General features: G+C 43.6%; 1 protein-coding gene across 4 annotated transcripts; it reads left to right on the top strand.

Annotated features, from left to right (window-relative positions):
- Window positions 1-676: 676 nt before the first annotated feature.
- Window positions 677-12581, top strand: sf3b1 (splicing factor 3b, subunit 1). Of its 4 annotated transcripts, none has more exons than XM_031873389.1 (24): window positions 677-729; window positions 1714-1812; window positions 2043-2144; window positions 2260-2374; window positions 4649-4728; window positions 4856-5044; window positions 5243-5720; window positions 5891-6012; window positions 6097-6294; window positions 6402-6503; window positions 6831-7010; window positions 7095-7181; window positions 7546-7816; window positions 7972-8117; window positions 8315-8461; window positions 8754-8879; window positions 9520-9741; window positions 9834-10016; window positions 10105-10216; window positions 10329-10449; window positions 10541-10672; window positions 11038-11310; window positions 11429-11645; window positions 11954-12581. In XM_031873389.1, the coding sequence occupies exons 1-24, from the start codon at window positions 709-711 to the stop codon at window positions 12110-12112; spliced, it is 3882 nt and encodes a 1293-aa protein (XP_031729249.1). In that variant the 5' UTR covers window positions 677-708; the 3' UTR covers window positions 12113-12581. The 4 variants fall into 4 exon arrangements, with proteins under 4 accessions (XP_031729249.1, XP_031729248.1, XP_031729251.1 ...); XM_031873388.1 differs by having other exon boundaries at window positions 677-736; window positions 1640-1812; XM_031873390.1 differs by lacking the exons at window positions 677-729; window positions 1714-1812; window positions 2043-2144; window positions 2260-2374 and adding an exon at window positions 2618-4296.
- Window positions 12582-15631: the final 3050 nt, after the last annotated feature.

The following is a 15631-nucleotide window of genomic DNA, read 5'->3' as shown; positions in this document are numbered from 1 at the left end:
TACTTGTTTTGTTTTATACTGATGTCTCTTGTTGCACTGTCCACTTTGCTGCTGTAATTCTGCAAATGTGCCCACTGTGGGACTAATAAAGGATTATTTTATCATCTTATTTTATCTTATCTTCTCTTATCTTATGTTTAGATTAGATCAGTAGTGGAAGCAGTATTTAGATCCTGTACTTAAGTAAAAATACTATTACCACACCGTGAAAATACTTAATTTACAAGTAAAAGTTCTGCATTCAAATCCTTACTCAAGTAAAATGTATTAAAAACATCAATAGTAAAAGTACTCATTGCAGTAAAATGTTATTATTATTACTTTTATAATTACTTACATATTCAATGCAGATCTTTACTTGTAAAGGAGTATATACGGTGAGGTATTAGTACTTTTACTGAAGTATAGGTTCTGAATACTTCCTGCAACTGAATGTAATACTGGAACGATCATACTGCATAATAAACACGTTTACTTTTGAGACTTTAAATAATTTTACTTGTAGAGACTAATTACTTTCTTGTGCCAAAAAACAAATACTCTACGTATTTTACAAAACAATTAACGAGTTGAAATGTGGAAACTATGTACCTATTCAAGTTGGTTGCGATCCGCCAATCAAATTAGAGAAGAAGAAGAAGAAGAAGAAGAGACGGAAGTCCGGCTTTAACACACTTCCGGTCTCAGAGTCGAACAACCACCACCAAAATGGCGAAGATCGCCAAAACGCACGAAGGTAATTTTTGCACAAAATAAACTAAATAGCTCTTGTTTTCGGATTACTTTTCATCATATTATGTGTCAAGACACTATGTAGTAAATGTTGAAGTATTTGGAGCACGTTCTGATGTATTCGTTTGTTTGAAAGCGCGAGACGCAGTAGGCCGTGATAAAGACGCAACGCGGACGGCTTAGATAATGGCGCTGGTTAGCTAGCTAGCATGCTAGTTAGCTACCGTCACCGTGAAAGATGAGTCCTTTAGTTAAGGATATATATGTAACTTCACCACCTGACTTATCGACGTGCTCATATCAACATTCAAGCATACGTTGTAGTGCATTACTACCTCTAGTTGATCACTGTATTTATTTGGATATTATAATATGGGTATTATTTGGCTAACCCAGTTAGCAGTAGCTTCATTTTGACAACACCGCTCGACCACACGTTACATAATGGTTAAGTAAAACATTTAAGTAGCCCGCTTAGTGTAGAAAAATGTCCTTGTGACTGTTTCACTATTTTATGTTATATTTATTATAGTATTGCTCATGCATTAATGTGAACGCAGTATTTTACCGTTATGTTTGTTTGCTGAGGTGAAGCTCGATTCTAACCATTGTGTATACAGATTGCAACCAATATACTTACAAAAATCTTAATCCGGAAATTAATTCAGGCGTTCAGATAAATGTGGTGGAGGAAAAAGTACATTTCCCTCTGAGATGTGGAGTAGAAGTAGAAAGTGGAATGAAAAGACTCAAGTAAAGCACAAGTACCTCAAATGTGTACTCAAGTACATTACGTGAGTACTTGCATTCCACCACTGCGTGCAAGTAATGAGTCTTAAACACAGATAATCATATTTTGCCAGTTGTGTTAATTCTCATCCTCTGTTTGTCTTTCGTGTCTCTGTAGATATCGAGGCCCAGATCCTGGAGATCCAGGGGATGAAGGCCACCCTGCTGGAGGAAGGAGATCAGGGAGTGGGCCTCGATTCCACCGGCTTTTTTGACCAGGAGATCTATGGAGGCAGCGACAGCCGCTTTGCTGGATATGTCACTTCCATCGCCGCCAATGAGCAGGAAGATGTAAGTATTTTCATACCCAGTATTCAGATCCTTTACTCAGTAAGCACTAAAGTACAATACTTACATAGTACAACAATGTTATTGATACTTTTTTAATTTTTACTTCAATTATATTGTAATTCCACAGTTTTTTTTGGGGAGCTTGGCTGCTCCTCTTTGCATATGAGCTAGGAGAGTCTTGCCGTTTTGGTGAGATTTGACTAGACTCCTGTTTCTCTTTCCTTCCTCAGGATGATGAAGAGGATTCGTCAACAAGCTTATTGGGACAAAAGAAGCCAGGGTACCATGCACCAGTGGCAATACTCAATGCCATTCCTCAGTCAGACGAGCAAGTATGTGTTGATTCATTGTGTCTCGAATATCATATTTTCATCCCCGTGTTCTTTGAAACAGGCCTTTTTACTTTCCAGTTTTTAAATAAACTTACACCCTGTCCTTGTTTTGCAGTACGACCCATTTGCAGAGCATCGTCCGCAGAAGATCGCAGAGCGGGAAGATGAATACAAAGCCCGGCGCAGACAGATGATCATCTCACCCGAGCGTCTCGACCCTTTTGCAGACGGTAAATTTAGCTATTTTTTGACTTCATTACACCTTCCCCATTTCCTCCCCCCTTTTCATGGTTCACTTTTTTGTGACCCCCATGACTGCCAATGGTTTTACACCCATAGTTTTTCTGTTTTAACCCTTCGACTACAATGCAATAGCTTGCCTCCCAGACTTGATTCCTTCCCCGTGGTCAAGCCTCTGTGGTCCAAGAACATTTTGTGTCATTGTGCGTTTTCTTCCTGATATATTTATGATCTACATTTGTATCGACTTCCAACTTTACAGCAAATGACAGTGTGGGCTCAAAGTTTATCTTCAGTATTCTGGTTTGGAAAAATATTTCCATGATATTTCTGTGCAAAATGAAATTTGTATCCTTGTGCGTGCAATAAAATATAGTGAAACCCACTGTGGGGTTACCATGCTTTTCAATGGGAGAGGTGGTTAGGTGTTCAAAGGGCTTATTCACCTAACAAACGTGGGTCGCAGATGGGTTGTGTGTGAGTCGAAGGGTTAACATTCCCATGTGAGCAACAGCCTAACTTATCTTGGTAAAGGGCAGTCGCCTTCTTGTCGTAGCCTGTGAGGATTCAGAGAAAGTTTGCTTTGCCATGCTGAGCTCAGAAACTGATGACCAACAACATCCTGCTTATGTATAGACAGAGCTTTAGATCACAAGGCAGGCAGTGGAGAGAAATAGGCTTGGTCAGCTCAGGATCCTTTGGGTTATATAATACATACAAGTCATAATCAGGCCTAATTTGTCTTCCCAGTTTCACTTTGTCAGGGCTGTAATTTTAACGTCCTGTGGTAACGTAACTACCTCTTTTGGCTTGTCAGATGTAAAAGATCCGTGGGCTTCAGCACAACACGTTAGTGCAGCCAGCTTTTCTTACAGATCTCATTATTAGGGTTTAGTTTGTCTCTTTTTACAAGAGCCAGCTAGTTTATCTTTCTCCATTTTTATTGCATCTTCACTTCCACTGACAACGTGAGCTTAAATGGCCCGAGTGCTTCAGGGTTGGTCTAGGTAGGACTCAACTGAAGCCTGCATGTAGAGAGAGTTCTTTGTACAAAGTTGTTGTGTAAATATATTTTTATTTTACAACTCTCTCTGTAAAATAGAAATATGTTATCAAGAAAAATTGTGTACCACAATACCACAGGCCCATACTAACTGTCCTTAATTTCTCTCCTACAGCAGTACTGCTTTGCCAGTCCTGTACTGCACTCTGTTAAGGGTGCAGCAACTCATCCTGTGTAGGTTATGGGGAACACAGAGAACTGTGCACTTATCAGTTTGGTCAGGGTCCACTGGCTACAACAAACCTCAACCCCAAAGTTTTTCTTTTTTATTTGGCTTATCAATTTCCTTCAAATTTAGATCAAACTTCCCCCGCATTCATGATGGAAAATCACTGCCCAAATATTTGACTCTATATCTCATCCTTATTGAATCAGTCCGCTTTGTCCTCAAAGGGAAGTCCGGATCTGAATGTGAGATTATTGGATAATTACAGGGCTGCTGTGACGTGTAAATGGGGCTCTGGCATGTCCTATCGCCATACTTCTGATAGTTAGGATGATTATTTTTTTGCCTCATTTTTAAATTAGAATGCCAGAATAGATGCTCATATATTTAATGTTAATGTCATTCCTAGATGTAGCCTCAACATTTTCATATGCTAGTATAAAGAATTGGGAATCTGGACCACATGATCTCCTTATGATTTTTTTCTTTTTCTAGTTTAGTGGTTATGCCCCAAGAAGATACTTTGTTTTTTGAGTGCCGTAAATCAATGCAACACAGGTGGTATACTGTTGTGTGTGAGTTCAAACCCTTTTCCAAAGTGTTACTAATGGTAAAGAGACATTTTCTAGGCTTCTTTTCTGCCGGTTGAAGTCTGACTGCAGAGGGACCATGGCACTGAAAGTGTACGTATTCTGAAGAGCACAGCCCAGGACCCCTGCATCAGTGATGGCTATACCGTCTTAATCCACTTAAAGAAAACACCACAACCACAGCTCTTCTCTCTATGTATCTGCTTGTTTTACAATAGAATGCTATGACTGTATGTAAGAAAAGACAAATGTATATTTGTATGTAATTCAGTAGGACTGTTTTGTGAATCAGCTGTTTATAACAACAGGAGCGTAAGTTAATCTGTTGGTAAAGAGAGTCAGGGTTAGCTGGCTGTGTTTGTGCTTGTTGTGTTTGTAGTAACTTGGGTCCCTAGAGCGAATACTGATCAGTGTCCTATGTTCTTGTTGGTGCTCTTTCGCGCAGGGGGCAAAACGCCGGACCCCAAGCTGCAGGTCAGGTCGTACGTGGACGTCATGTTGGAGCAAAACCTGTCCAAAGAGGAGGTGAGCGACTACCCGCTGTTTACTTTGACTGCAAGCTATTTCCACATATCAATCATATGAAGTTGTCGTCCTTTGTAGAAGCCTGTGTTTCTTTTTTTCCTGACGTTTGTTCTTTTGTTGCGTGTAGAGGGAGATCCGTCTGCAGCTGATAGAGAAGGCCAAAGCCGGGGAGCTGAAAGTCGTCAACGGGTCCGCTGCCTCCCAGGCTGCTGCTGCAAAACGTAAGCGTCGCTGGGACCAGACTGCTGACCAGACCCCCACTAATACTACACCCAAAAAGATGTCCAGCTGGGACCAGGCTGACTCCTCTGCTGAGGTGAGCCATTAGAGTTTCAGCCTCTTACTGCTTTATGGATAACTTAAGCTTCTTGTAGTGGGTACAAATATTCAGGTTACTTCCTTGTAAGTACTCGGTATAATGTAACTTGTAATATGGGACAACTATTTAGAAGTTGTATTATTGTCTCAAACATGTTTTAAATCTCAGATTGTCTTTGTTTCTGGCCCCTTGTAGACACCAGGACACACCCCAGGACACACCCCCGCACACACACCCTCAAGCACCCGATGGGATGAAACCCCTGGGCGTGCTAAGGGCAGTGAGACCCCAGGGGCCACTCCCAGTACCCGCATGTGGGACCCCACTCCCAGTCACACACCAGCTGGCGCTGCCACCCCTGGCAGGGGGGACACGCCCGGCCACGCCACGCCTGGCCACGGTGGAGCCACAGGAAGCGTACGCAAGAACCGCTGGGACGAAACCCCAAAGACGGAGCGGGAGACCCCGGGACACGGGAGTGGCTGGGCTGAAACGCCGCGCACAGACAGAGGAGACGAGTCGGTGGGCGAGACTCCAACCCCAGGGGCCAGTAAGAGGAAGTCTCGGTGGGATGAAACCCCGGCCAGTCAGATGGGATCCTCTACACCACTACTGACACCAGGAAAAACTCCCATAGGAACGCCAGCTATGAACATGGCCACCCCAACACCAGGCAAGAAAGCTTTTTTTCTCCTTATACATTACCAAAGCTTCTAGTGTCTCATGTTCTGTAGTCTTTGTTTGTATTATGGAACAAAGGAACTATATTAGTCACAAGTATCCTTGAGCCCCTCAATGGTTTTGCTGTGTTTTAAAATCAGTTTGCTTTTCTGTTTTCTTCAGGTCACCTGATGAGCATGACTCCAGAGCAGCTGCAGGCGTGGAGGTGGGAGCGGGAGATCGATGAGAGGAACCGGCCCCTCACAGACGACGAGCTTGACGCCATGTTCCCAGAGGGATACAAGGTGCCCCCTTTTTATCGTGTTTAATGAGTAAATATAATTAAAAACGTAGTCGCATCACTGACAGTTTATTGTTTTTCTCCACAGGTTTTGCCTCCACCAGCGGGCTACGTGCCGATCCGCACTCCGGCCCGTAAGTTGTCAGCCACACCGACCCCCATCGGAGGCATGACGGGCTTCCACATGCAGGTGGAGGACCGCACCACCAAACAGATGAATGACCAGCCATCAGGAAACCTGCCCTTCCTCAAACCCGATGACATCCAGTACTTTGACAAACTTCTGGTGAGCATCAATTTTGTGCACACAACATACGTAAGATCAACCGCTGGGATGTTCGTCCCGTCTGAAGTTCAACGTGTGTGTTGATGGCTTGCTCCGTGTGTTTTTAGGTGGAGGTGGACGAGTCTACGCTGAGCCCTGAGGAGCAGAAAGAGAGGAAGATCATGAAGCTGCTGCTGAAGATTAAAAATGGAACACCGCCCATGAGGAAGGTTTGTCATTATTCCCTTACTTTAAGTGCTCATATGTCCTATATACTCCTTGTGTTCATGTCATAAATCTCCCAAAGAGCCTTGAAGTAGCATAAAGCACAACAACGGTACCTATTGCAAGATCCACACCCATCACTGAGCCTGTATGTGGCTGCAGTGTGAATATTTGCTTGCTAGATAATCTCCTCACTGAGGAGCTGCTGCTTTCAGTGGCGGTCAAGGTGTTGTTACTCATGCTCTGCTGGGAGCAGCAGACAGAAATCACGACATCTGTTGAGACTGAAGCCCGTCTGACTGACCGATCTCTATCCCCTCTCTCGTCTCCAGGCCGCTCTGCGTCAGATCACAGATAAAGCTCGTGAATTCGGAGCGGGTCCGCTGTTCAATCAGATCCTGCCGTTACTCATGTCGCCCACCCTGGAGGACCAGGAGCGCCACCTGTTGGTTAAAGTCATCGACCGCATCCTCTACAAACTGGATGACTTGGTTCGACCATACGTACACAAGGTAGGCTCGGAGTGAAAACCATCTGCGCTTATTTTCCGTGGATTGTGTGTGAAGAAATGAATTAACTGTCCTCTTTGTGTCCAGATCCTGGTGGTGATTGAGCCGCTGCTGATTGATGAGGACTACTATGCCAGAGTAGAAGGCAGAGAAATCATCTCTAACTTGGCGAAGGTAATGTTTTTACGCACGCTCCGCTTCCTGCGAACTATTCTCGCCTGTTTAACCAGTCCGTGGTTCAGATCAGGGCTAGACGTTCGCTAGATTAACACCAACACGAGAGCTATCAGACCTGACGTTCATGTCTCTTCTGTTCTCAACCTGCACCCGTTGGTTACAATCAGATACTCGTTTCCACTGTTTTGATATATAAAAATGTCGTTCTAAATATATGCAGACTGTTGAAATGTATATGAAATGCACCTGCACCAGGTTTGGCAGACTAGAGTGTACTTAGAATAAAATCAAGTACACGTTCTGTCAGTAAAAGACATCCGACTCAGATATTTGACGTTCCTCTTCTTCCCGTCTGCTCCAGGCTGCCGGTTTGGCGACCATGATCTCCACAATGCGACCCGATATCGACAACATGGACGAGTACGTGAGAAACACCACGGCCCGAGCCTTCGCCGTGGTGGCCTCCGCTCTCGGCATTCCCTCTCTCCTGCCGTTTCTCAAAGCTGTGTGTAAAAGCAAGAAGTCCTGGCAGGCACGGCACACGGGCATCAAGATCGTGCAGCAGATCGCCATCCTCATGGGCTGCGCCATTCTGCCCCACCTCCGCAGCTTGGTGGAGATTATCGAACACGGTCAGTCACGGTCGCATATAAAGGAGTTTGCAGATCCTTGTAGATTTAAACGGTTGATTGTTATCAAATGACAACCTTTACTGGACATTTTCTAAACTCTGTCATACTGAAATGTGTTCGCTCTCTGACGGTTGGGTTTGTCTGTGTTACTCCAGGTCTGGTAGATGAGCAGCAGAAGGTGAGGACCATCAGCGCTCTGGCTATCGCCGCCCTCGCTGAAGCTGCTACTCCCTACGGTATCGAGTCCTTCGACTCGGTCCTCAAGCCGCTCTGGAAGGGTATCAGACAGCACAGAGGAAAGGTGAGATGCTTTTGGAGGAAGGAACAAAGTATTTACTGCAAGATCCACACTTGGCGCTGAGCCTGCGTGTAGCCACAGTGTGAATATTTGCTTGTGATAAAATGTCAAAGGCGGGGCTGGAGATTTACATTTATTAAGGTCTACAAGCAACGAGCCGAGTTTGTATTCACAATGCATTTCTCCCTCTCTGCCACCAGGGTCTGGCTGCTTTCCTCAAAGCCATCGGTTACCTGATCCCACTGATGGACGCCGAGTACGCCAACTACTACACCAGAGAGGTGATGCTGATCCTCATCAGAGAGTTCCAGTCCCCCGATGAGGAGATGAAGAAGATTGTACTTAAGGTAATGGAGGGGAAGAATGACTTGTGTCTTAACTTCTGTAGCCAAAAACACCATGCGTCTACAAATGTCAGCTAACTTTCCTGCGACTCATTCTCGCCTGTTCAGCCACTACATGGTTGCGCCAGGGCTAGTACGTCGCTATATAAACACCAGCATGAGAACTAGCAGAGCTGTTACTTTCGTACTCTCTGTTCTCACCCTGCACCCGTTGGTCACATCTAGCTTCTCTACTTTTAGTCTGAACTCGTTAATGTTCCTTCTCTGACCTGAACTTGTGTTTTTTGTCTCATAGGTGGTGAAGCAGTGCTGTGGCACTGATGGTGTGGAAGCCAACTACATCAAGACTGAGATCCTGCCTCCCTTCTTCAAGCACTTCTGGCAGCACAGGATGGCTCTGGACAGACGCAACTACAGACAGGTGAGCAAGCACACGGGAGTTCATGTTCAACTAAAAACAAGTCTGAGATGTGGATGTTTTCCCTTTTTGTCGAGTCCCAAGATTAATAGAAATGGGATCTTGGTCTCTTGTTTGCTTTGAAGAAAACAGCTAATAGAAGATGTTAAGAAGTAAAAACAGCTTATTTGTGCTACACTTATACACATATAAAATGATTGTGATGTAAACTGCTTCCTGCAAACTATTCTCGCCTGTTCAACCAGTCCGTGGTTCAGATCAGGGCTAGTCGTTCGCTAGATTAACACCAACACGAGAGCTATCGGACCTGACGTTCATGTCTCGTCTGTTCTCAACCTGCACCCGTTGGTTACAATCGCATGTTCCATGCACAAGCTTCTGTGTTGATGTTTTTCATGGTGTGTTTGATGGAAATCAATCATTGTCACTGTTATAACGACTCTCATTCCTCTTAACTGTTGAGAGAAATGTATACTAGTGCACCTGTACCAGGGTCAGCAGACATGTACTTGAGTTGTGACACTTTTAATTGCCACTTTACTTGAGCCAAATACATGTTGAAATGAGATGTATTGCTGTGCCAGCGTGTCTCTTTTGCACACATCCCATGCATGTTTTCAAACCGTCTTTCCTCCCCAAACAGTTGGTGGACACCACAGTGGAGTTGGCCAACAAAGTGGGAGCGGCAGAGATCATTTCTCGCATCGTTGATGACCTGAAAGACGAGGCGGAGCAGTACAGAAAGATGGTGATGGAGACCATCGAGAAAATCATGGGCAACCTGGGTGCTGCTGACATCGACCACAAGCTGGAGGAGCAGCTGATCGACGGTATCCTGTATGCCTTCCAGGAGCAGACAACCGAGGTGAGATGGATACTTCAGATTCAAGTATAGGAAGAATCCCGTCTTTCACAGGAGTAGTTTATTCATTTCTGTCCCTTCTCGTTTCCCTACAGGACTCCGTCATGCTGAACGGTTTCGGCACAGTGGTGAACGCCCTCGGGAAGCGCGTGAAGCCCTACCTGCCTCAGATCTGCGGTACGGTGCTCTGGCGTCTCAACAACAAGTCCGCCAAAGTCCGTCAGCAGGCCGCTGACCTGATCTCCCGTACCGCTGTGGTGATGAAGACGTGCCAGGAGGTAAACTATGAACACACACACACACAAAGACAAATCCATTTCACTTATTTTAGAAACTAATGCATGTTCTGTTTGTCCGTGGCTGCAGGAGAAGCTGATGGGTCACTTGGGTGTGGTGCTGTATGAGTACCTGGGAGAGGAGTACCCGGAGGTTTTGGGTAGCATCCTGGGAGCACTGAAGGCCATCGTCAACGTTATCGGTACGTCTCACTACATCAACTACATTTACACTTATAAACCATGTAATTCAGATTGCAGGGTTTAAAGGGAAACCTGTTAATAGCTATTGGATGTTTTTTCTTGTCATTGCAGGTATGCACAAGATGACTCCGCCCATCAAAGACCTGCTTCCTCGTTTGACTCCCATCCTGAAGAACAGACACGAGAAAGTGCAGGAGAACTGCATCGACCTGGTGGGCCGGATCGCTGACAGGTCGGTAGCATAAAGGCTCAGATTGACGTGATATGTCGTGTGTTATTATTATTAGTAGTATACGTGTGCTAATGTCTTGTGTATATTTCAGGGGGGCTGAATATGTGTCGGCCAGGGAATGGATGAGGATTTGTTTTGAGCTGCTGGAGCTGCTGAAAGCTCACAAAAAAGCCATCCGCAGAGCTACCGTCAACACGTTCGGTTACATCGCCAAAGCCATCGGGTGAGTGCTCGAGAGCTTCATCAACACCAAATATGCATTTATGTTACTTCAATTGTCTCTGTTCACGGTGTCGGCTTAAAGTCTTTTCAATACATTTGGTTAGATTGCTGGAAAGTACTGAAAAAAGTGAAATAATTAAAGAAATGAAGGTCTTATAGTCCCTACTGGTATTCCATCACACTTTTATGCTTTGTATGATAATTAAATGGTTATTAAAGTGCATTTTATATGCTGTTAAAAGCTTTAACTTGATGATGCCTGCAGAAACCCTGTAACAGTCTAAGTTTATATTTAAATGAATCAAACGGTTCCCCGTGTCTCTACAAATGTAAACTAATGGACACTTTGCCCTCCTCTCCTCTCAGCCCCCACGATGTCTTGGCCACTCTGCTCAACAACCTGAAGGTCCAGGAGCGTCAGAACCGAGTCTGCACCACCGTGGCTATCGCCATCGTGGCCGAGACCTGTTCCCCGTTCACGGTGCTGCCAGCGCTCATGAACGAGTACCGCGTGCCGGAGCTCAACGTGCAGAACGGCGTTCTCAAGTCGCTCTCCTTCCTGTTCGAGTACATCGGTGAAATGGGCAAGGACTACATCTACGCCGTCACACCGCTGCTGGAGGACGCGCTCATGGACAGGTGAGTGAAGACTAGGGTTTCTGTGTTTATCACTTAAATAGACACCTAGCTTCTGGTTTCTAAGTTTTGATTTACTTCCACCAATAACCGTTGACCCTGTACATGTGTCCTCCTACAGAGACCTGGTCCACAGACAGACGGCCAGTGCGGTAGTCCAGCACATGTCTCTGGGCGTCTACGGCTTCGGCTGCGAGGACTCCCTCAACCACTTGCTGAACTACGTGTGGCCCAACGTGTTTGAGACGTCGCCGCATGTGATCCAGGCCGTCATGGGCGCCCTGGAGGGGCTGCGGGTCGCCATCGGGCCCTGCCGCATGCTGCAGTACTGCTTACAGGTGAGAACGACCTGGACGCTCACGGAGAAAGATTTAACAACCACAAGAACTCCGCTTACATAGCCATCCGTCAACCCTATACCCTCGGAATAATACAAATATGAGAAATTGCTCAATGAATTGTCTAAAATGCTTCTCTGAGGAAGGCAATATGTTGGAAAAGCGTAACATTTTTGGCTGTCGGGGAGCAACGTGACCGTGAACTCGTCCATCTGAAGTGCTGGATTAGTGATGGTTGTAACAAATAATAAAAAACAAAATAGTTAAAGTGAATACGCCTCTTATTATTGTATTTCTTGTCTCTCCAGGGTTTGTTCCATCCGGCCAGGAAGGTGCGAGACGTCTACTGGAAGATTTACAACTCCATCTACATCGGCTCCCAGGACGCCCTCATCGCTCACTACCCACAAGTCTACAACGACGACAAGAACATGTACGTCCGCTACGAGCTGGATTACGCCTTGTAAATACGAATTCACGCGCTCTCCGCTTCACTCTCCATTGTCGTCCCTGGTCTCTGTCTAGGACCGAGTCCGTTTCTATTTAGCAACAGTGATGTTTCCCAGGGTGCAACAGTCCAACACTGGCTGCATTCAGCCTCTGTTTGATGCCACTTTATTGACCCTGAATTAAAGAATGAGCATGACGTTAGGAGGAACAAGAGGAACATTGTAAGAGTCTGTATGTAATTTTCTTTTCTTTTTTTACTCTTTGAGTGTTCACTGTAAGGAATGGCCGAGGTCAGACTAGCCTTGATTTGAAGAACGCAGAGCAAGTCGTCACGTTTTAAATATTTGGATTTTTTTTTGTTAGTGTGTAATTAGAGGCCTCTGTACCGGCTGCTCCCTTTACACACCTCTCCTCGTTCCACACCTCTGTTCTTATTAGGTTGTTGCTTTATTTAACCGAATAAAATGTTTGTGTATAAAAATCCAATTTCTGCGTCTCAATGAGTTTTTATTTTATTCATAGAACTTGAACTACATGGGAATATCGACATTTATACATGTTAACGTACGTTTTAATAGTTTTTTTTTGTTTTGTTTTTTTTTCAAAACTGAAGGCGAGACTCTCAGATTTTGTAGTATTTTGCTTCCATAACTTGTCTTCTTCAGAAGACAAGAAAACATCCAAAATACACATTTAGATGTTTATTTTACAAATTTGTCTATTTGCATCTGCAGATTTCTCCTATTTTACCAAAAGTCACCATTAGATAACGCCTCATTTACATATTTAAACAAACATTTTCAGAAAACATGTAATAACAAAGATTGTTGTCTTAATGTGAGTAATGAAGTGGTGAAGTTTCATGGTGACATCTGAGTTCATGTTTTGACCCTGTTCACCTGTAGAGTCTCTAAATGTCTGTAATGTAACTAAACGTCTCTTTAAAGGACGTTTTCTCTCAATGAGTTTGTTCTCAGACTCTGATCCAGAAATCGCCACTTCAGCGGCTCTTACATACCCCAAACTTTACACTTTCATTCCGCTCTGTGTGCGGAAGGTTAACACAGCATTCAGAGACTCATTTATACATTTATTAAAAATATGGAGGAAATGTGTTTCTATGGCTGTTGATGGTATTTTCTGAATTATGGAGAGGAACCCCCCCCCCGTAAAAACCTTTTGACTCTGTCAACAAAATGAAAACAATTTTGAAACTGGCTTCATCCAAAGATTTCTGTTCTGGAAATGTTTGCAAATAAGCAGATATATATAAAAAGAGAATCTCTTGAGGTTCAAACAAAATGTGGCAAATTGAGCTTCAATTCAGATTTTAAATTAAACACTTTCTGATTAATTTTCATATTGTATAGAGGTCATTTTTACTAATTTGTGTAATCTTATCTCCATCAATCAATTGGTTTATAATAGTTCTGAACATTGTGAGAAATGCCGTCACAATTACGTTGTGTTCTCCTGCTTATCGTCCTGCTGAGACACAAGCAGATAACGCCATAAGAGCGTGAGGGGGGGGGTGCTGGTTTAGGATGACCTCATCTCTCACATCTTACTGAACTAGGTCTGACATAATGGAGGCAGCACTAACACACTACATGCCACAGTCTCCTTCTATAAACTCTGCTCTCTGGAACTTTTAATATTTCAAATGCACAAGAGTTGTACGCTGGTGGAATATAATTACATGCGTTTCTCAAGTACCGCACGAAGTACAATCTTGAGGAACTTGTAATTTACTTGTACTCCCCTTTTCTGCTACTTTATTATTCTGCTCCACGACATCTCGGAGGGAAATGTTGAACTTTTTACTGCAATATATAACTTCAGTTACTTTGCAGATTCAGATTAATAATATAATAAATAATCAACTAATAAATTATGATGTATTACAGATTACTGTACGCAAACCAGCAGTATTACAGTTAATAAAACGTGTTTTTTATTAAATAAGACGTTTTGCATGCTTTTAAGTTTTGGTACATTTTGATGCTAATACTTTACGTAACAGTATTTTTAGACAGATGGCGGCTGGCAGTAACATGTTGCCCTTTACGTCTCAGCTTCCTGCAGTTTCACAAGCGCGTCGGAGAACTACGGTGGCCTTCAGGTACCATAAACAAGTGAAAGGTTATTAGTGTTTGGTTTGTCCGTTCTGGGCTGCCGTAGAAACATGGCGGACTTCGTGAAGAGTATCCGTTCTTAGTTCTTAATTCTACTGTAATACTTCTTATTTTTAGTTCATTATAAACTAATGAAAACACAGTTATGAATATTATATTTGATTTCCGCAAATAGACACTGGCCCTCAAACACATAAGCAGCATTTTAAAAGCACATTTTGACTACTTTATATACTGTTGGGTAGATACATCTAGAGATTATCATATTTTATGAATTAAATGTTTTGTTAACAAAATATTGATCTGTAATTTAACAGCTGGTCAATGTAGTGGAGTAAAAGTACAATATTTCCTTCAGAATTGTAGTGGAGCAGAAGTGTAAATTAGCATTAAATTGAAACACGAGTAAAGTAAAGTACCTTACATTTGTACTCATAAACAGTACTTGAGTGTAGTTATTTACTTTCCACTACTGCGTTGGCAGTTCCATTTCAAACGGGGGACCAGGCAGGGGCCACATTAATATTTAAGATTAAAGTATACTCATTCAGTATTAACGTACATTTTATTCATCACTGCACATGCATAACTAATTACCATCATTGCACCACATCCAGTGTTGACCCCTCCATCACATAGCTGAGGAATAAATTGGGAACTCACTTGGACTAAAAAAAAAAAAAGCATGCATGAATGCTTATAGACTCACAATGGAAAAAAACCTTCCCCACTCTCCCTCCCTCCCTTCCATTCACTCACCACTGCTGCACTGCCAGCTTCATGTGCTCTGACCCAGATTCCCCCCCAGAATATGGGTCTGCTAATCTGAGAAGGAAGTCTCTGTGTCTGTGTGTGTCTGTGTGTGTCTGTGTGTGTGTGTGTGTGTGTGTGTGTGTGTGTGTGTGTGTGTACATTTGGGACTTATTTATGGCTCACAGTTAGTCACATTTGGTTGAGCACCAGTTCATCTGACCCGGTGATGTGTTCCTGCTGCTGCGTGTGGTTTTGCTTTGGGGCTAATTTGTTGAATGCTTGTATTTATCGTGTGATGATTGTGGCTCTGTGCAGGCAGTGCTAAACGCTAACGTTGCTCACAATTACAGCGCTAACATGCTGATGTTTAAACCATGTTTAAACCATGTTCAGCATGCTAACTGTTGTTAATCAGCACTAAACACAAAGGGAGTGTCATTAGTTTTGCAGGTATTTGTTGGAAGTATTGGACAAACTGGAAAAACACCCTGAACTGGAAAGTTTTGATGTTTTTATCTTCCAGACACAATAAGGAGCCTCTTCCGTTTCCTTCCCTGATAACCTTTGGAATGCATCTTCATGAAGACCATAAAAAATGCATGGTGGTGTCTCTGCTGCTGTGTCTGTGTGTGTGTGTGTGTGTGTGAA

Source organism: Anarrhichthys ocellatus, unplaced genomic scaffold, assembly GCF_004355925.1.
Source record: "Anarrhichthys ocellatus isolate YVR2014 unplaced genomic scaffold, GSC_Weel_1.0 scaffold71, whole genome shotgun sequence".
In the NCBI taxonomy this organism is placed as follows: Eukaryota; Metazoa; Chordata; class Actinopteri; order Perciformes; family Anarhichadidae; genus Anarrhichthys; species Anarrhichthys ocellatus.
This window is presented reverse-complemented; position numbering and strand designations above follow the sequence as displayed.

Bases quoted from the DNA above. Each gene is read 5' to 3' on its own strand.
- sf3b1 (XM_031873388.1), top strand. From the start codon at position 709: ATGGCGAAGATCGCCAAAACGCACGAAG. The intron at 737-1,639 runs GTAATTTTTGCA...GTGTCTCTGTAG, and splicing joins GATCGCCAAAACGCACGAAG to ATATCGAGGCCCAGATCCTG. The intron at 8,880-9,519 runs GTGAGCAAGCAC...CTCCCCAAACAG, and splicing joins ACAGACGCAACTACAGACAG to TTGGTGGACACCACAGTGGA.